Source organism: Nerophis ophidion, linkage group LG20 (genome assembly GCF_033978795.1).
Source record: "Nerophis ophidion isolate RoL-2023_Sa linkage group LG20, RoL_Noph_v1.0, whole genome shotgun sequence".
In the NCBI taxonomy this organism is placed as follows: Eukaryota; Metazoa; Chordata; class Actinopteri; order Syngnathiformes; family Syngnathidae; genus Nerophis; species Nerophis ophidion.
Window position 1 is genome coordinate 25,170,749 of NC_084630.1, and position 22,244 is coordinate 25,192,992.

Consider the following 22,244-nt stretch of genomic DNA (forward strand, 5'->3'; position numbering starts at 1 on the left):
CCTACAAACAAGGCATAATGATGCAATATGTACATACAGCTAGTTTATCCAAGCACTCCAGCAAATCAATAAAATCAACAAAGCTCACCTTTGTGCATTCACGCACAACATAAAACGCTTGGTAGACAAAATGACACAAAGAAGAAGTGGCATAAAATACGTCTTTCAGTGGCAGCATCAGAGAAAGTTGTACATTTAAACAAACTATGATGAGTTAAAGGATTGCTGAAATTAGTAGGACAAAACAGTGCTTGCCAAATACTCTCATCAGTGAAGCATGTTTAATGTAAACAATGGGATTAATAATAACTAGGAAGGTCTGTGTCGTCTTTGTTTTCCATAAACAATATATCAAAACTAAAACATGTTCTTTTCTTCATCTTTTTGCATTTTCACACATCTCTGAATGAGGTCCAAGGAGCCACTAGGGCGGCGCTTAAGAGCCACATGTGGCTCTAGAGCCGCGGGTTGCTGACCCCTGATTTAAGGTGTTAACATGCATTTCATAAGCATCTTTTAAAAATTAACAATGACTCTTGTACTTGTTCAGACATTCTCATTGTATTAATTTGTTGTCTTTTCTTCCCAGGGCTTCTCTTTCACTACAGCAGGACACGCCACCAGGCAGAGGGCCTGTGGAGAGTGACATGACTGCTCATCACTGAGGAACATGAATCATGACCTCAGTGATTTTGGTTGACACTGGTGGGACTGTGGTGGAGTATGTAACAGCTGTGGAAGACCCCCAGCAGGTTGGTTGCTCAGCATAGTTTTCCTTAGTGTGTCCTTTTTTTGACGGCAACTGCATGTCCAAGCAGGAGGAAGAGTGTGATGTGGACCTCGAACCAGAGGGACAAGTGGAGGACGAGTGTGAAATTGAAGACGTCTATGAAGAGGCAGAGGATGGGAGAGAGGTTGAAAACTGCCCAACCGTTAATGTGGAGGAAGTACCTGGTGTCGGCTTAGCTGAGGCGATGGTGTACAATGACAAAGCCAACATCATGCAGGAAGTGGAAAATGAGCAGGATGTGGAGTCAGAAAAAGGGGCAGGTGAGATAGTATTGCTTAAATACCATACTTTCCAGACTATAAGGCGCCCTTAAAATACTTTTTTTCCCTCAAAACTTGTTAGTGCTCCTTATTACCTGGTGCGCCTAATGTACGGGATCATTATAGTTTTGCTTACCGACCTCGAAGCAATTTTATTTGGTACATGTGACCAGTACATCAGTCGTCAAACATAAGAGATATGTGTAGACTGCATTATGGTGGCAATATGACTCAAGTAAACAACGCCAACATGTTCCATTGAAAATATAGAGCATTACACATGGCGCTCAAAAATCTATCAAAATGTTTTAGTACGAGTTTGGTAAGCTATGAAGCTGCACTGCTATGTGGATGGTACTGTGCTTCAACATACGAGTATTATTGTGGTGTGTGTATAAGGTAAGACACATTATCTGGTGTTTTGTTTCACTATGTTATACAAAAGCAACTTGTCTTACCTTCCGGTACCTGCTGATCTGTATTTGGGATCTGCATAAATCCTCAAAAACTGCGCACGTCCGTCTTTGTAATCAATAAGCTTCTTCTTTTTCTCTATCTTCTTGTTATGGGACATTCATCCTCCGCTGTTGCCTTTTCTAATATAAAGTACTGTAAAGTTCTTACTTAAATTTCTCAGTAAACTCGCCATCAAAGCGCTAAACGTACCAGTGTAGTGAGTTTACATTATTCACCCAATGTGAGAGTTTAGATCGGAGGGTTTTTCACGGGACACATTTGTTGTTTCCGGATGAGTAGCTGCTGCTCTGTTATTGATTTAGGTAAAGTCTGAATGTCATTAAAACACTTAACTCCATCTTTTGACACTTCTTCCACTCCCGTCCTTGCACGCCACACCGCTACAATAAAGATGACGGAGAAAAGACGCTGTCGAAGGTGAGCCACGTAAATATGGCCGCCCACAAAACGGCGAATCCGGAAGCAACTGTCAGAAAGCGGCTTGAAGATTATCTGTAAAACATAATCGATGCAACATTTCGACCAAAGAACCACCATTACATGTTATGTACACCACAAGGAAGTGTTTTCCATTTAGAAAAAATAGTAATATGAAGGGCTTCACGGTGGCAGAGGGGTTAGTGCGTCTGTCTCACAATATGAAGGTCCTGAGTAGTCAGGGTTCAATCTTTCTGTGTGGAGTTTGCATATCCTCCCCGTGAATACGTGGGTTCCCTCCGGGTACTCCGGTTTCCTCCCACTTCCAAAGTTTGATTGGCAACGCTAAATTGGCCCTAGTGTGTGAATGTGAGTGTGAATGTTGTCTGTCTATCTGTGTTCGCCCTGTGATGAGGTGGCGACTTGTCCACGGTGTACCCCACCTTCCGCCCGATTGTAGCTGAGAAAAGGCACCAGTGCCACCCGCGAACCCAAAGGGAATAAGCGGTAGAAAATGGATGGATAATAATAATATGACTCCTTTAATGCGCAATATAATCCGGTGCGCCTTAAATATGAAAAAAGATTGCAAATAGACCATTCATCGGCAGAGCGCCTTATTATCCGGTGCGCCCGTTGGTCCAGAAAATACAAAACAAAACATTGCCAATAAGTAGAATTCTCAAATGAAAATGAATGAAAAAATCATTAAATATGAAATAATAGTTAAAACAGGGGTGTCTATTTTTTCCCACCAAGGGTCACATTCAGAAAAATTGAAGGCTGTTCAATTTCTCCTGTCCAAAGGCAAAACCCAGTAACTCAATTTTAGTCAAAACTGAGCTGATAATAATTTTGGAGTTCCTAGGTGACATGCTTTACATTAGTGTATGCGATATTGTAATTTGTTCCGTAAGTAAGCTGTTACGCGCATGGCAGAACCTAGCAACTACCACATAACCGCGTAGATACAACAGAAATAACTTGTATCTCAAGGGACCAATCGGAGCTTCTTTGTCAGTTGCCTTGTTGTCTTTAATGAGACATTTGCACAAATGGGGGCCGACGGTCAACCTGATTATATGATATTATGGCACGAGGGGATATTTGGAAGATTGGCCCAGGACGTTGCAAGCACCTTCATTAAATGTAATGTTCTTGATTCAAAATAAAAACTGGACGCTGTACACGGCTCTTGGCCAATGTGCAAACGCAGAATGGGGCCCACCCGAGATTGTGATAAAATATCTGGAGAAAGGGCACACGTTCATGAGAGCAGATTCAATCCATGGCTCAATCGGCAAGAAAATGAAAGCTCAAGAAAACATCTATACGTTTGATGACTTCATAAATCTTTGTAAGACAGCATCAAGATAGATTGGTTTTCCTTTGTTTTTTCAAAATCAGCTAGAAGTGAGTTACTAGGTTTTGCCTTTGGAAGGTTGATTTTCAGTTCGATAAAATTGATATTAGCCAGCCAAATGTTCGGCTTATGATGAACCGTAGCTGCTAATGCTGTAAAGCATGTTGTGGTGGATAAAGAAAAATCAATCCAAGGTGTCGTTTTGATGCATTGTTACCCATTTATTTGGCTTTAACAAAAAAAGGAGTCCCAATAACCTTAGGGTTTCAGACATGCATGACAATAAGGCTCTTGGTTGTGCTTTAAATGTGGTAAAAGTGATGACCTTACCAGTCATAGGTGATCTGTAAAACATAATCTATGCAACATTGTGACCAAAGAACCACCACTACATGTTATGTAGACCACAAAGAAGTGTTTTGAATTTACACAAAAAAATAAAAAATATGACTCCTTTAATGCGCCCTGTAATCCGGTGCGCCTTATAAATGAAAAAGATTGAAAATAGACCATTCATCAGTAGTGCGCCTTATAATCCGGGGCGCCCTATGGTCCAGAAAATACAGTAGTACAAACCCTGTTTCCATATGAGTTGGGAAATTGTGATAGATGTAAATATAAACAGAAAACTATGATTTGCAAATCATTTTCAACCCATATTCAGTTGAATATGCTACAAAGAAAACATAGTTGATGTTCCAACTGATAAACATGTTTTATTCTGCAAATAATCATTAACTTTAGAATTTGATGCCAGTAACACGTGACAAAGAACTTGGGAAAGGTGGCAATAAATACTGATAAAGTTGAGAAATACTCATCAAACACTTATTTGGAACATCCCACAGGTCTGCAGGCTAATTGGCAAAAGGTGGTTGTCATGATTGGGTATAAAAACAGCTTCCATGAAATGCTAAGTAATTCACAAACAAGGATGGGGTGAGGGTCACCACTTTGTAAGCAAATTGTCAAACAGTTTTAGAACAACATTTCTCAAGGAGCTATTGCAAGGAATTTGGGAATTTTACCATCTACGGTCCTTAAAATCATCAAAAGGTTCAGAGAATCTGGAGAAATCACAACATCAGGCGATACTGCATCAAAAACCGAGATCAGTGTGTAAAGGATATCACCACATGGGCTCAGGAACACTTCATAAAACCACTGTCAGTAACTACAGTCGGTTGTTACATCTGTAAGTGCAAGTTAAAACTCTGCTATGCAAAGCAAAACCCATTTATCAACAACACCAAAGAACGCCGCTGGCTTCGCTGGGCCCGAGCTCATCTAAGATGGACTGATGCAAAGTGGAAAAGTGTTCTGTGGTCTGACGAGTCCACATTTCAAATTATATTTGGAAACTGTGGACGTGGTGTCCTCTGGAACAAAGAGGAAAATAACCATCTGGATTGTTATAGGTGCAAAGTTCAAAAGCCAGCATCTGTGATGGTATGGGGGTGTATTAGTGCCCAATGCATGGGTAACTTACACATCTGTGAAGGCACCATTAATGCTGAATGGTTCATACAGGTTTTGGAGCAACATATGTTGTCATCCAAGAAACGTTATCATGGACGCCCCTGCTTATTTCAGCAAGACAATGCCAAGCCACGTGTTACAACAGCGTGGTTTCGTAGTAAAAGAGTACGGATACTTTCCTGGCCCGCCTGCAGTTCAGACATATCTCCCATCGAAAATGTGTGGCGCATTATGAAGCGTAAAATACAACAGCGGAGACCCCGGACTGTTAAACGACTGAAGCTCTACATAAAACAAGAATGAGAAAGAATTCCACTTTCAAAGCTTCAACAATTAGTTTCCTCAGTTCCCAAACGTTATATTATGTGTTGTTAAAAGAAAAGGTGATGTAACACAATGGTGAACATGCCCTTTCCCAATTACTTTGGCACATGTTAATTGTTATTTGCAAAAAAAAAATAAAAGTTTATGAGTTTGAACATCAAATATCATGTCTTTGTAGTGCATTCAACTGAATATGGGTTGAAAAGGATTTGCAAATCATTGTATTCCGTTTGTATTTACATCCAACACACTTTCCCAACTCATATGGAAACGGGGTTTGTATATTAGTTATAAGTTGTATTTAAAGTGACCTGTAATGGTCCCTACAAAAGGAACTGGGATGTAACGCTATGCCATGATCACGGTTCTGGATATACCTTGATTTAAAGGGCAGAGGTCAGTTCAGTTTGCATACAGTTAGGAAAGAAAATACAAAACAAAACATTACAAATAACTACAATTCTCAAATAATTTGAATGAAAAAATAATTAAATATGAAATAATAATTTACAACAGGGATGTCTAAATTTTTCCCACCAAGGTCCGCATTCAAGAAAATTTAAGGCTGCGAGGGCCAGTTTGATACATTTCATCATAGCCAGCCTAATGCTGGGCTAATGATGATCCCTAGCTGCTATTGCTGTAGAACATGTTGTGGCGGATAAAAAAAAAATCAATCCAAGGTGTCGTTTTGATGCAATGTCAGCCATTTATTTGGCTTTAACAAAAAATGAAGTCCCAGTAACTTCAGGGTTCCAGACGTACATGACAACAGTGCTCTTGATTTCGCTTTAAATGTGGTCATTAATCGTATGCCTCTCTGTGGCAAGATGCTTGAGCCTACAGCGCCCCCAAGTGTAAAAACAGGCTTCTATAGTTGGCTTTTATACATTTTGTTGTTCTTCTACTTTTGTCCCATTAGGGGCTGCAATACCGGATCACATGTTTCTATTTTGCCCCGTCCTTATATCTTCCGTTCCACTTGGCACATTTCCTTTTGAACCACATCTAGAAATTTACTCTTTGGTCTTTCTCTTCCTCTCCTCGCTGGCTAACCCAATTCCAGCATCTTTCTACCATTATAGTCACAATCCCTCCTCATCACACGACCAAAACCCTCTATGGGTGACAGACACTCAGTGGAGACCCCTCTTGTGTAACCTACACATTTTAATTCTTAAGACCCCTATAATAAATATTATATATATAGTTAAATAATTAGGTTTAAATTTGTATGTATGTATTTATTTTACAAAAAGGTGCAGACAAATTCAATATGAAAATGCAGGAATGTGAGTTTAAATAAATAACACCATATTTTCTGGACAGTGCGTCTTATAACCCGGCGCACCTAATGTAAGGAATAATTCTGACTTTGCTTACCGCCCTCGAAGCTATTTTATTTGGTACATGGTGTAATGATGAGAGTGACCACTAAATGGCAGTCACACACAAGAGATACGTGTAAAGTGCAATATGACTCAAGTAAACAACACCAACATTTTATATGTTCCATTGAAAATATAGAACATTATACACAGCGCTCAAAATTCCATCAAAATGTTTTAGTAGGACTTTGGTAAGCTATGAAGCTGCAGCGTTTGATGGATTGTATTGTGGTTCAACATGCAAGTATTATTATAGTGTGTGTATAAGGTAAGACATTATCTGGCATTTCGTTTCGCAATGTTATGCGGAAGAAACTTTCCTTACCTTCTTCTCCCTGCTGATCTGTATTGGGGATCTGCATAAGTCCTGAAAAATTGTACGCATACACCTTTGTAGTCCGTGTGGACACCGTAGTCGATAAGCTTCTTCTTTTTCGCTATCTTCCTGTTATGGGAGGTTCATACTCCGCTATTGCCATTTCCAATATAAAGTATTGTACAGTTCTTACTTGTATCTGCCATGAAAGCGCTAAAACATACCGGTGTAGTGAGTTTACATTATTCACCCAAGGAACTTCAGTTATTAGAGAGTTCCAGTCGGACGATTTTCATTGGACACATTTCCGGCAGATGAGGAGATGCTGCTGTTTTATTGAATTAAGTAGTCTGAATGTCATTAAAACAGTTACCTCCATCTTTTGACACTTCTTTCACTCCCGTCCTGAGGAGATGCTGCTCTTTTATTGATTTAAGTAGTCTGAATGTCATTAAAACAGTTAGCTCCATCTTTTGACACTTCTTCCACTCCCGTCCTTGCACGCTACGCCGCTACAACAAAGATGACGAGTAGAACACTCTGTCGAAGGTGAGCCACGTAAATAGACCGCCCCAAAAACGGCGTATCGGGAAGCGACTGAGGATCTGTAAAACATAATCTATGCAACATTTTGACCAAAGAACCACCATTACATGTTATGTAGACCACAGGGAAGTGTTTTAAATTTACAAAAAAATTAAAATATGACTCCTTTAATGCGCCCTTTAATCCGGGGCGCTTTATATATGAAAAAACATAAAAAATAGACCATTCATCGGCAGTGCGCCTTATAATCCTGTGCGCCCTATGGTCCGTAAACTACAGTAATATAACCTGTCCTTATTCGCTATGATCATCAATCATTTGCTTTACCTTCACTTCACAGCGTAGGGTGGCGACCCTTTGTCAGCGCTTATTATCCAATCTGTGCTACGCCCACTTTACTGAAAATCTGGAAAAGTGTTTTCCCACCAGGACCTCCTCTGTTTTCAGGTCAACTCCGTAGTGCTTTGCAAGTTCATTTGCAATTCTATCATCTGTGTAACATTTCCCTGTTTGCTATAGTTGTTTGGTAACTAACACTGTCCTCATGTGTTTTGGGCCATCTCATCATACCAAAAATCACTAAAGCTTTTTTCCCGTTCAAGTTTCAGCCAATTACATTTATTCAGTGTTTGTTGTGTAATTTTAATACAGTGCTAATAAGTTTTGAGCGAAAAGATCTTTGCGCGTTCGCATCTTTTGAATTTTGTAGTAACACCACTGTTGACAGGTATGTCATAAGGCCCAACTTCTATCCATCCATTTTCTACTGTTTGTCCCTTTACGGGTCGCGGGGGGTGCTGGAGCCTATCTCAGCTGCATTCAGGTTGAAGGCGGGCTACACCCTGCACAAGTCGCCACCTCATCACAGGGCATAAGTTGACCTGTATCCTACTTAGGACACATCAACTTTACAAGTTTGTTTTTGATGAAAGTGCAATAAAACAGACAAATGCAACAGTAACACTCAGAGCAGTGTAAAAGATTATTTTACCTCCATTTAACCTTATTGGAACAAATTTGTGGTGGATAATAATGAATGAATGCGATTTACTTGCTGTGGTGACCCGTGTCAGGGAAAAGCTGAGAGTGGGGAGAAAATAATCATTATTGGCTGAAGTACAGCATTAATAATTACAGTTTGTAGCCCCATTCCACATCTCTACTGAACAATAATGGCACGCTGCTTTCGTCTTATTCTCTTTGTCTGTTTACGTATTTCAGTGTAAAAGCTTGTATCTCCAAATATGAGACTTTAAGGACGGAGAAGGGTTTTCAGACAATGGATTCTTCTTATGACTATCCCTACCTATGACTCCTGATAGCCCACAGCAAAGCTGCAATCGAGCAGACATGTGGCGCTATAAACACTTCCTGCTGCTTACTTTTAATGCACACCACGTAGTATAAACCCCAAAACCAGCGAAGTTGGCACGTTGTGTAAATCGTAAATAAAAACAGAATACAATGATTTGGCCTGGGAACGCCTCGGGATCCCCCGGGAAGAGCTAGACGAAGTGGCTGGAGAGAGGGAAGTCTGGGCTTCCCTGCTTAGGCTGCTGCCCCCGCGACCCGACCTCGGATAAGCGGAAGATGATGGATGGATGGACAATGATTTGGAAATCCTTTTCAACCTATATTCAAATGAGTATACTACAAAGACAAGATATTTAACATCCAAACTGAGAAACTTTGTTTTGCAAATATCAGCTCATTTGGAATTTGATGCCTGCATGTTTCAAAAAAGCTGAAACAAGTGGCAAAAGACTGAGAAAGTTGAGGAATGCTCATCAAACACTTATATGGAACATCCCACAGGTGAAAAAGCGAATTGGGAAGAGGTGGGGTCCATGATTGGGTATAAAAGCAGCTCCCATGAAATGCTCAGTCATTCCCAAAAAAGGATGGGACAAGGGTCACTCACCACTTAGTGAACAAATGCATGAGCAAATTGTCGAACAGTTTAAGAACAACATTTCTCAACGAGCTATTGCAAGGAATTTAGGGATTTCACCATCTACTGTCCGTAATATCATCTAAAGGTTCAGAGAATCTGGATAAATCACTGCATGTTAGCAGCATGCCCGTGATCTTCGATCCCCTCAGGCAGTACTGCATCAACAGGCGACATGGGTGTGTAAAGGTTATCACCACATGGACTCAGAAACACTTCAGAAAACCACTGTCAGTAATTACAGATGGTCCCTACATATATAAGTGCAAGTTAAAACTCTATTATGCAAAACGAAAGCCATTTAAAAACAACACCCAGAAACGCCGCCGGCTTTGCTGGGCCCGAGCTCATCTAAGATAGACTGATGCAAAGTGGAAAAGTGTTCTGTGGTATGACAAGTCCACATTTCAAATAGTTGTTGGAAATTTTGGACATTGTGTCCTCCGGAACGAAGAGGAAAAGAACCATCCAGATTGTTCTAGGCGCACAGTTCAAAACCCAGCATCTGTGATGGATTGGGGGTGTATTACTTTCCCAAAACATGGGTAACTTACACATCTGTGAAGGCACCATTAATGCTGAAAGGTACATACAGGTTTTGGAGCATATGTTGCCATCCAAGCAAGGTTTTATTCATGGACGCCACTGCTTATTTCAGCAAGACAATGCCAAACAACGTGTTACAACAGCGTGGCTTTGTAGTAAAAGAGTGCGGGGTACTAGACTGGCCTGCCTGTAGTCTAGAACTGTCTCCCATTGAAAATCTGTGGCGCAATATGAAGCCTAAAATACTACAACGAAGACCCTGGACTGTTGAACAAATTAAGCTGTACATCAAGCAAGAATGAGAAATAATTCCACCTGAAAAGCTTCAAAAATTAGTCTCCTCAATTCCCTAACGTTTACTGAGTGTTGTTAAAAGGAAAGGCCATGTAACACAGTGGTAAAAATGCCCCTGTACCAACTTTTTTTGCAATGTGTTGCTGCTATCCATCCAGCCATCCATCCATCCATCTTCTTCCGTTTATCCAAGGTTGAGTCACGGGGATGTTAGCAGCCTAAGCAGGGAAGCCCAGACTTCCCTCTCCCCAGCCACTTTGTCCATGCTCCTCCCAGGGGATTCCGAGGCGTTCCCAGGCCAGCCAGGAGAGATAGACGTCCCAACGTGTCCTGGGTCTTCCCTGTGGCCTCCTACAAGTGGGACGTGCCCAAAACACCTCCCGAGGGAGGCGTTAAGATGGCATCCTTACCAGATGCCCGAACCACCTCACCTGGCTCCTCTCGATGTGAAGGAGCAGCGGATTTACTTTGAGCTCCTTCCGGATGACAAACCTTCTCACCCTATCTCTAAGGGAGAGCCCCGCCACACGGCGGAGGAAACTCATTTCGGCCGCTTGTACCCGTGATCTTATCCTTTCGGTCATGACCCAAAGCTCATGACCATAGGTGAGGATGGGAACGTAGATCGACCGGTAAATTAAGAGCTTTACCTTCCGGCTCAGCTCCTTCTTCACCACAACGGACCGGTACAACGTCCGCATTACTGAAGACGCCGCACCGATCCGCCTGTCGATCTCACGATCCACTCTTCCCTCACTTGTGAACAAGACTGAGGTATTTGAACTCCTCCACTTGGGGCAAGAGCTCCTCTCCAAACCGCCACTCCACCCTTTTCCGGGCAAGAACCATGGACTCGGACTTGGATGTGCTGATTCCCATCCCAGTCGCTTCACACTAGGCTGCGAACCGATCCAGGGAGAGCAGAAGATCCTGGCCAGATGCAGCCATCAGTACCACATCATCTGCAAAAAGCAGAGACCCAATCCTGCACCCACCAAACCAGATCCCCTCAACGCCTTGACTGCGCCCAGAAATTCTGTCAATAAAAGTTATGAACAGAATAAGTGACAAAGGGCAGCCTTGGCGGAGTCCAACCCTCACTGGAAACGGGTCCGACTTACTGCTGGCAATGCGGACCAAGCTCTGTCACTGATCATACAGGCAGTGGACCGCCACAATCAGACAGTCCGTTATCCCATACTCTCTGAGCACTGCCCGCCTTCTCCAAGTCCAAAAAGCACATAGAGACTGGTTGGGCAAACTCCCATGCACCCTCAAGGACCCTGCTGAGAGTATAAAGTTGTCCCACATTTCCACGACCAGGACGAAAACCACACTGTTCTTCCTGAATCCGAAGTTTGACTATATGGCCAAGCCTCCTCTCCAGTACACCTGAACAGACCTTACCGGGAAAGCTGAGTAGTGTGATCCCACGATAATTGGAACACACCCTCCGGTTCCCCTTCTTGAAAAGAGAAACCACCACCCCGGTCTACCAATCCAGAGGTACCTTCCCCGATGTCCACGCGATGTTGCAGAGTCTTGTCAACCAAGACAGCCCCACATCATCCAGAGCCTTAAGGAACTCTGGGCGGATCTCATCCACCCCTGGGGCCTTGCCATCGAGGAGCTTTTTAACTATCTCGGCAACCTCAGCCCCAGAAATAGGAGAGCCCACCACAGAGGCCCCAAGCACTGCTTCCTCTTAGGAAGACGTGTTGGTAGGATTGAGGAGGTCTTCAAAGTATTCCCTCCACCGATCCACAACATCTGCAGTCGAGGTCAGTGGAACACTATCTCATCCATACACGGTGTTAACATTGCACTGCTTCCCTTTCCTGAGGCGGAGGATGGTGGTCCAGAATCGCTTCGAAACCGTCTAGAAGTCATTTTCCATGGGCTTCCCCGAACTTTTCCCGTGTCCGAGTTTTTGCTTCCGCACATCGCTTTGCCTGTTGGTACCTTTCTGCTGCCTCCGGAGTCTTATGAGCCAAAAGAGACCTATAGGACTTTTTCTTCAGCTTGACGGCATCCCTCACCGCTGGTGTCCACCAACGGGTTCTAGGATTACCACCACAACAGGCACCAACCACCTTGCGGCCACAGCTCCAATCGGCCGCCTTGACAATGGAGGTACGGAACGTCGTCTACTTGGACTCCACGTCCAGTGCCTCCCTTGTGACATGTTCAAAGTTCTTCTGGAGGCGCCAATTGAAACTCTCTCTGACAGGAGACTCTGCTAGGCGTTGCCAGCAAACCCTCACAATGCGTTGGAGCCTGCCAGGTCTGTCTGGTATACTCCCCTACCAACGCAGCCAACTCACCACCAGGTGGTGATCGGTAGAATGCTCCGCCCCTCTCTTCACCCGAGTGTCCAAAACATGAGACTGCAAATCCGATGACAGAACTACAAAGTCGATCATGGAACTGCGGCCTAGGGTGTTCTGGTGCCAAGTGCACATATGGACCCCCTTATGTTTGAACATGGTGTTCGTTATGGACAATCTGTGATGAGCACAAAAGTCCAATAATAAAACACCACTGGGGTTCAGATCCGGGCGACCATTCTTCCCCATCACGCCTCTCCAGGTTCCACTGTCTTTGCCAATATGAGCGTTGAAGTCCCCCAGTAGAATGAGGGAATCACCCGGAGTGCACTCTCAAATACTCCCTTGAGTGAATCCAAATAGGGCGGGTACTCTGAGCTGCCGTTTGGCACGTAAGCTCAAACAACAGTCAGAACCCGTCCCCACATCCGAAGGCGGAGGGAAGCTACCCTTTCGTCCACTGGGTTGAACTCCAACGTGCAGGCTTTGAGCCGGGGGGGCAACAAGAATTCCCACCCCAGCCCATCGCCTCTCACTGCTAGCAACGCCCGAGTGGAAGAGAGTCCAGCCCCTCTCAAGAGAACTGGTTCCAGAGCCCTTGCTGTGTGTCAAAGTGAGTCCAACTAGCCGGAACTTCTCCACCTTCCAAACTAGCTCAGGCTCTTTCCCCAAGAGCTAGCTTATGTAGCCGAGGATCGGACTGCCAAGTGTCCTGCCTTTGGCTCCCGCCCAGCTCACATTGCGCCCAACCTCTATGGCCCCTGCTATGGGTGGTGAGCCCATTGGAAGGGGGACCCACGTTGCCTCTTCGGGCTGTGCCCGGTCGGGCCCCATGGGGACACCCGGCCACCAGGCGCTCGCCATCGTGCCCCATCTCTGGGCCTCGCTCCAGAGGGGGGGGGGGGCCTGGTGACCCAAGTCCAGGCGAGGGAAATCTGGGTCCTTCGTCTGTGTTCGTCATAGAGGTCTTTGAGCTGCTCTTTGTCTGATCCCTCACCTAGGACTACTTTGTCTTGGGAGACCCTACCAGGGGGGTTAAAGCCCCCAGACAACATAGCTCCTAGGATCATTGGGACACGCAAACTCCTCTACCACGATGAGGTGGCAGCTTAGAGAGGAGTCATTAAAATCGGAGTTAATGATTATTTGCCAAAAAACTAAATGTTTTTTTTCAGTTTGAACATTAAATATATTGTCTTTACAGTCTATTTAATTGAATATTAGTTGAGAAATATTTGCAAATCCGACTTTTCCAAGGTATACGCCACCTTCCGCCTGATTGTAGCTGAGATAGGCACCAGCGACCCCAAAGGGAATAAGCGTTAGAAAATGGAAGGATGGATGGATTTGCAAATCATTGTATTCTGTTTTTATTTATGATTTACACAATGTGCCAACTTTTTGGGGTTTGTATAAGTGGATGACTGCACTCCTGTGTATGACCAATCACAGAGAAGTGGCCACAGTGGTAATCGAGGAGGGCAAAAGGGATGGTGCTCATTGCACCGACCGTTTTCATGGGATGCAGAAAATGCAATGAAACTGCAGATCTGCAAAACTTTTTGCAAGGTTAATCATGTGTAACCGCTCCATAGGATTCAAAAGATTAAATACAAAGGACCTAAAATGAGTATTAGGACCTAAAATGAGTATTATCGATCCCTTTTAGAGAGTTAATCTTTTGTAAAAGTAAAAAAAACCTGAAAAATCTGTCAGCCTAGATAATGGTTATATAATATTTTGGTGTATTTATTAAAAATATATTTGGAAAAAAATGATTAAGTAAAATGTGATACATTGCCCCCTTTTTTTAATGTGTATTTACCTTTTAGCATGGTTTGATTGATTTTATTGATGTTTTATTAAAAAAATATATAATAAATATCAATAATATCTTTTCTCCTGGAAAAGGTTTAAACACCCCTGTTTCTATGAGAATATAATATAGAATATTAAATGGGAATATTACAAACGTTATATTTGCATCTCCTCATCCAACGCACCAGCTATTTACTGAAGATATGCAGCGTCATCTTGTGGACAAGGTGCCCACTAAGTTTCCTTTTTAAGTTAAGCTCTCAGTCAATTTTTACAAATGTAATGGCCCCGAGGGACAAGCGGTAGGTAATGGATGGATGGTTGGATAATTAGAGAATGCAAGTGAAATACAATTGAAAGGGACTGTGTATTGTGCTTTGTTGTTCATTTCATTCCATTCTTGTGAGTCGAAAATGTGTAACATAGAAACATGTTTTGTAAAATGGTATTTCGGTTTCCGTATATAAACTAGGAGTGCCCAAACGTTACTTTAGAGGATTTGGAAGCTACTTTTTATATGTTTACATTTGTAAACTAGATCAAATTATTGTGTTTGATTTTAATCTATTTTTTAAATTAATTTTAATTTTGTAATTACTTACAAATTGGTATTCATGTATTTATTTAATTTTTTTACATTAAAAAACAGCTGTACCGTCCTTCGTTCTGCACTTTCGAAACTGGTGATTTAAACGGGTACTTTTTGTTGGGACAAACGTGTATTTTAATAATTTGAAATAATTTGTTTATATTTTCGACAAGTTAATAAACTCAGGTTAAAGAAAAATCCAAATAGACTTTTTAAGTATGTTTTTTGTGTGTTTTTTTTTACTTTTTTATTGAACAACAAACATACATTTATAATTCACACAACAACAACAAGGAAAGAAAACAAAAGCAAATACAGAGAAAAGACAAAATGAGTTACCTAAATCACTTTAAATGTTTTAACAAAGATATCAATTCAAGGGATTTTGTTCTCTTAATAATTCTCCAAGATTTGATTGATAATTGTAAACCATTAGCCAATTACAAAATATAGGCTTTACTTTCATGAATCGACATTTATGAGAATTTTTTTTGCCTGGAGTTAAGTATGGAGTGAATTTTCCAATTTTTACAATAGTGTAAAATGAAAGTTACGTCACTGCCGCTTTTAGTTGACGTCTTGACCACACATGTAAAGGGAGGGCAACGGAAGGATTTCCTGTGTCGGCCGCGGATGAATACCTCACTGGCGTCGTTACGTGTCCCCATTTGAATTTGACAATTTCCTCTGCGCGGCGGAGTGATTTGAGATAGTTGCTTCCCATACAATTGAGTGAGAAGTCAATGTGAAATATTCAGCAAGGGGAAACATGGCGACTTCGCAACTCGAGGGACATGCAAACCAGCTCGATCTACTCATTAAAGCCGGTAATGTATCGTTTTGTACTCGTACAGCCCGATCTGAGAGTTACCGTGCACGCAAGGCTCAGGTCGCTCGCCTAGACTGCGCTCGCTCACTCCGCAGAGGAGTAATGGAGGACTATCAGGAAGTGATCACCTTGCTAGCAACCTGCACGGCTTTGCTAACGACTTCTGCACACACATTTAGAGGGAAAAACATCCCGCAGCTCCCATTATTCTGCACGGTTAGCCGCCGATGTGAAGGATTGTGACTGTGCATGTGAGATTAGTAGATGTGTACGACGCCGTGTTCTAGAATAACGGGTGTCGGCTCAGGAAAACCAGGAAGTGCAAAAAAGTGTTGTCTTTCCTGCGCCTTTGCCACGCTGTCTGCCTGCAAGGACATGTGGTTTTAGTCTCGTTACTTTAAATATGGCATATTCGAGCACATGTTGGCCTTTTTATTAACATTATCGCTCGATAATGTTAAGTTGTTTTTTTCCCATTGCATTGGACTTTTAAAAGTATTTGTGGCGTGATTACGTTCATACGTTTTCTACAATTTCAACGTTTATGGTCCTTCGGTGTATAATTAATTCACTTTATCCATATTATGTTTTGGCTGGTGGTTGCAAAAGTATTTTTTGTGTATTTTGCCGATTATTGAAATGTTTCTATTGTTTCCGTTATCGTGTTTAGCGTGTGGTCACAGCGTGGGTTGGCCTTGTCGCTTTCCCCCCTCTTAGTCCGGTGTTGAGTTATACTATATGTTTTAATGCTGTCCAAACTGTCCGAAAGTTACATTTTAAATTTTATTTTGTGCTGAAAATGCGTCCAATTCGTCGAATTTGCCAACGTTTTAAGTCCTATTTTGATGGCGGAAGCGTTGTCCGAAGGGAGGAGCTTGTATTTTGATTGACACACCTTTCGGTGAATAACGTTCGTTTAGCGTAATTGCGTCACTAAAGGGTGGGTCTTCAGCTGAAGTTCAGCCAATTGTTGGTGCGATGGGTGTTGGGTGACAGTGGGACTGCTTTGCTCATTTGAAGAGAACTGGAGGGAAAGGTTTAGGAGTGTAAACACGGAAGTCATCTCAAGCTGCACTACTTTTTGTTAATCAGCTGATATTAAGGACATTTATCAGAACATTATCTCCACTCATAAAATACTGTTTTGTGCAACACTTGTACTTTTCATGCAACTTGATCAGGAGCTTGCTTTTTATTTGACGTTGTAATTGTTGACATATTAATGTAGTGCAACAAAGACCAAATGATTTAGTTTTATGGAGGCTCTGATATCATTCAGTTTGGCTTATATTTTGCAGCATGTTTCCTCCTTGCATTTAAGCATGTCGTATTTGTTTTTGAGCCGGACAAATGAGGGAGACAATCTAAAGATAGCCCTATGCAGTACCTATTGCTTCAGTGCAATATCCAAACATGGAGAGCGCTGGCTGGAACATGCTCTCGTGTTTCCCACCGTTGATTGGCAACAGCAGGTGCTCTCTGTTTCTTCTCAGGACCCCAGATATGACATGCATGCTCATTGCAGTTCTTTTTATTTTTTTCCAAACAATAGTAATCATTAGCGGCATATCTTCCCCGCCAACCAACTTTGCACTTTCTAAAATTTCAAGAATCCAATTGAATATAACTTGTGTGATGCACATATAGAGAACATTCACACCCTTTATTAATTGAATCGAAAATGCTGAAATTCTACGACATTGTGAATTTGCAAACAGCTAAAATTATGCACAAAGCAAACTATAATCTGCTACCCAAGAATATACAACAATTCTTCTCAACAAAAGAGAAATATAGTCTAAAGAGAAAAATGTAATTCAAAACATTTGTATGCACGTACAACTTACAAGATGTTCAGTATATCAGTGTGTGGAATTAAAAATATTGAATAGATTAACCCAGGAGTGTCAGACGTCAAAACAGATTTCATCTTGCTAATTATAAAAAATAGCCAAACGTTTTGAATGGAAGAAATTGCTGTTCTAAAAGTGCTCACTAGATGTCGCAATAGCAATTCTTTGTATCTTTATAGTTTATGCTACATATGTAAAAAAAAAATAAAAAAACAGATTAGTGCACCAGTCAAGGAAAATGAGCAAACTACATAGATAACATCCTGTAATTTGATTTTGATATTTTTTTTATCTTGATAGATTGAAAATCAACACCAATGAGTTGACTGATGAACTTTACACATAATTTATTCAGAAAGTATAAATAACGACAAAGAGAGAATACTATAAACTGCAACATGTAAGTGTAAAAAAACAGCACATTCTTTTGTACATTTTGAGAATGTACTTGTTCTATTTTTAAACAATCTGAAGTTGTCTTTATTTTTAAATTATCGTGCCCTGATCTTACCAGTCCAACCCGCTCGGCAGTCAATTTTTCTCCATGTGGCCCCTACTCTAAAATAAATTTGACACCCCTGGAAATCAAACAATGTCCTAATATCATCCACTTAAAGAAACTCTGCAAACTTAGTGTTTACAAATTGCAAAGAAGAAGAACCAAGATAAACATTCTGAATTTATTTAATCCATCCATTCATTTTTTAGATAATCTTATTTATTTCATCATATTAAATATAATTTATTTCACTAATTATTTATGTATTTATATATTTTAAATGGTATTAGTAATGGAGTATATTGTGAATACATTGAGAACAGGAAGTGAACTCAAGTTTTAGCAACTGCTATGTAAAGTAAAAGTGGTAGGATTAAATAAACTCTACTTCTTCCTAATCTTTGTCAAACATGTTGAATTAAGAAACTGGAAATTGTGACGTATCATGTTGTATGCTTGCATGTTCCAAAAGAAACTCAAACTCAACTCAACATGTGGTGTAAAAGTCAAAACGTGCACAGAGCTGCTTTGCCATCGCACAAACTCTAAATCTGTTTGGGGAAAAACATTTAGGAAGTTTTAACAGTCCCATTTGTGTAGAAAAATAGCAGTAGTAATCATTTACCTCAAGAGGGCGCCATTTTATAACTTCTAGCTTGGGGTGGGTAATACTATCAATTAGATACTAAAACATGACCAGTTTCTCTATTACATTAATAGGATTTTCAAGATTTTTCAATGATTTTGTGATTTTTGCAATTGTAAATTGCGGTTACAATCAGTAAAGGAAAAAAAAGATTTATTTTATGAGAAATGTAATGTCTATAAATATTTAAAAAATATTTTAGATATATAGAATTGTTAAAGTACATACTCAAAAGCCAAAACTCCTGGTTGCACTTTTTCAAATCTTTTTGCCTGAATTGACCAATAAGTAAATACATAAGAACCTGCTTGAGTATCAGCCCTTCTACTTCGAACTCAAGTCCTGGGCCACTGTTTTGTTGAAAAGTTCTTGCTTATTTCAATATACGTTGGTGAACACAAAAAAAATTGAGTCTCAAGGGGGTTATTTCTATGTCAAAAAAAAGTGTGTTACCCTGACAAAACATATGTTTAGTTAGAAAGGGATTACAGGGTGTCCCCTTGATTGTCACCTTTATAGGCCCGAGGGTGGTAGTGTGGCTAAGGCGTGGTTAATATGACATCATCATTTTGATTTGCAATGATTGTATCAATCAGAAACACCATCAGCTTTAACACAAAGAATGTTGCACTAGTGAACCACGGATAAGAAGATGCTGCTCCATTATTGATTGAAGTAAAGTCTGAATGTCATTAAAACAGTGAGCTCCATCTTTTGATACTTTTTCCACTCCCATCCTTGTACGCTACACCGCTACAACAAAGATGACGCAGAAAAGACGCTGCCGAAGGTGAGCCACGTATATAAGACCGCCCCCAAACGGTGCGGCTTGAAGATGATCAGTAAATCATAATCTGTGCAGCATTTTGACCACCAAAGAACCACCATTACAAGTTATGTAGACAACAAGAGAAGTGTTTTACATTTAGAAAAAAAAACACCCCTTTAATGCGCCCCATAGTCCGGTGCACCTTTTGTATGAAAATAGACCTGACTAAACCCGCTCATCGGTGGTGCGCCTTATAATCCGGTGCGCCCTATTATCTGTAAAATACGGTAGTTTTACTGTATAACAATATAAATAAAGCAAAAGCAAACAAGAAGTCCAACATAGAAGAGCACTGAAAAATATACAGTAGATCTGGAAATGGTAGTACTAATACCTATATATATTCCCTCTAATAGTTTTGTTGATGTTTGTGTTATGTAGTGGAGGCGTCTGTCCATAGTGCCAGTGTGCACTGCTCTGACAAGACCATCGAGGCTGCACAGGCTCTCCTACACATGGACTCACCATCCAGTGTCAGAGAAGACTGTAGTCCAGGTAAGGTTACGATGATTCCTTTTTTGTCTTTGTGTAAATCCCAATTTCTTTTTTGTTTTGTTGAGCCAATTTACTAGCATACAATCAGATAGTTAAAGACAATCATTTCAAGTAAACGTTAATATGAATAGAAATCAAATTCAGAGCTATTCCTCTTTCTCTCCACTATGTAGAAGCTTTTATTCCGCCGTATGTAACAACGCCAGACTTCCTCCATGCTGCCATGCGTCCTGACATCGCAGAGACTGAGGTGGAGATCTCCACAGAAGACTGCTGCGAAGACGACGACGACGATGACGAAGAAGAAGAAGAAGATTTAGGAAGTCTGTTGGAGGAGCCAGAGCCGGAACGCAGCCATGAGCCTGTCAGGAAGAGAAGAGGTAAATTAAGTGTTCTGTCATCATATTGCACACATGCATGCACTATAGGGTTGTCTTAATACCAATATTTTGGTACCGGTACCAAAATGTATTTCGATACTTTTCTAACTAAAAGGGACCGCAAAAAACAAAAAAATCTTAGGGTACCGTATTTTAAGGCGCACCTTCAATGAATGGCATATTTTAATATTTTGTTCATATACAAGGCGTACCGCATTATAAGGCGCATAGAATAGATGCTACAGTAGAGACTGGGGTTACGTTATGTATAGATGGAGCTGCGCTAAAGGGAATGTCAACAAAACCGTCAGGTCAGTTAAACTTTTTTAATAGATTACAAACCAGCGTTCTGACAACTCCGTTCACTCCCAAAATGAATAAACAGCTGTTTTATTATTTTCCCCAATTCAATAAAAACGTAAAAAAAAACAGTCTGATACTGTTACAGTAAATCAAACGTTAGTACAATCACGATATAGTAACACTCGAAATAGTACAAAGCAATAATATATCAATAACTCAACGTTACTCAAAGGATAATGTCACACAACACAACACACAAAATAAACATGTAAAGCTCACTTTATTAAGTTATTCCTCATCCACGAATCCCTCAAATTATTCTTCTTCAGTGTTCGAATCAAACAGTTGGGCGAATACGGCATCCAAAATGCCCGGCTCCGTCTCGTTAAAGTCGTCATTGAACGAGTCAGTGTCGCTGCTGTTAATGTTAAATTCTTTCGCTGCTGCTCGATTCCCGTGTTCTACTGTGTGACTGATCGCCTTGAGATTAAACGCTGCACGCCTCCCATAGTCATATATCCCAGAATGTACCGCGCACTTCTTTTTCTACGGGAGAAAATAAGGTAGACTGCTGATTACCGTAGTTGCAAGACCTCTTGTGGCATGTTTAATTCGGACCCTAAAGAAGAATTTGAGGGATTCGTGGATGAGGAATAACTTAATAAAGTGATCTTTACTTGTTTATTTTGTGTGTTGTGTTGTGTGACATTAACGTTTAAGCAGCGTTGTTATTGATATATTGTTTTTGCTTTGCACTATTTTTAGGCATCGTTAATGGAGTCAGTGCTCAATTCCTGCTTTCCTGAATTCACGTCCCTCAATAGGAGCCATTTTTAGGTCTTTACTTAAACACACAAATGGAAATTAAACGGCAGGGCCTGGCACAGTCATATATCCCAGCATGCACCGCACGCTTCTTCTCCTACGGGGGAAAATGAAATTGGCGGCTGATTACCGTAGTTGTGAGACCTGTTGTGACTCAATATTGGTCCATAAGGCGCACCGGATTATAAGGCGCACTATCAGCTTTTGAGAAAATTTTAGGTGCGCATTATAGTGCGGAAAATACGGCACATTAAACATATCTTTCTTATTGCAATCGAAGAACAATTTTGTCCTTAAAATAAAATAGTGAACATACTAGACTTCACGGTGGCAGAGGGGTTAGTGCGTCTGCCTCACAATACGAAGTTCCTACAATCCTGGGTTCAAATCCAGGCTCGGGATCTTTCTGTGTGGAGTTTGCATGTTCTCCCCGTGAATGCGTGGGTTCCCTCCGGGTACTCCGGCTTCCTCCCACTTCCAAAGACATGCACCTGGGGATAGGTTGATTGGCAACACTAAATGGTCCCTAGTGTGTGAATGTGAGTGTGAATGTTGTCTGTCTATCTGTGTTGGCCCTGCGATGAGGTGGCGACTTGTCCAGGGTGTACCCTGCCTTCCGCCCGATTGTAGCTGAGATAGGCGCCAGCGCCCCCCGCGACCCCGAAAGGGAATAAGCGGTAGAAAATGGATGGATGGAACA

General features: G+C 41.3%; 1 protein-coding gene across 8 annotated transcripts in view; it reads left to right on the top strand.

Moving 5' to 3' along the window:
• elf2b (E74-like factor 2b (ets domain transcription factor)) overlaps positions 1-22,244 on the top strand; it is a 101,307-nt gene that overhangs the window by 61,033 nt on the left and 18,030 nt on the right. For 3 of the 8 annotated variants that reach the window (XM_061880831.1, XM_061880830.1, XM_061880834.1), the window contains exons 2-5: positions 590-752; positions 816-1,050; positions 19,923-20,036; positions 20,210-20,416. In XM_061880831.1, coding sequence (XP_061736815.1) covers positions 678-752; positions 816-1,050; positions 19,923-20,036; positions 20,210-20,416 — 631 coding nt within the window. In that variant the 5' untranslated portion in view covers positions 590-677. Of the gene's footprint in view, positions 1-411; positions 489-589; positions 753-815; positions 1,051-15,513; positions 15,713-19,922; positions 20,037-20,209; positions 20,417-22,244 lie in introns of those variants that run through there. The other 5 variants (XM_061880833.1, XM_061880835.1, XM_061880832.1 and 2 more) reach the window with 4 other exon arrangements.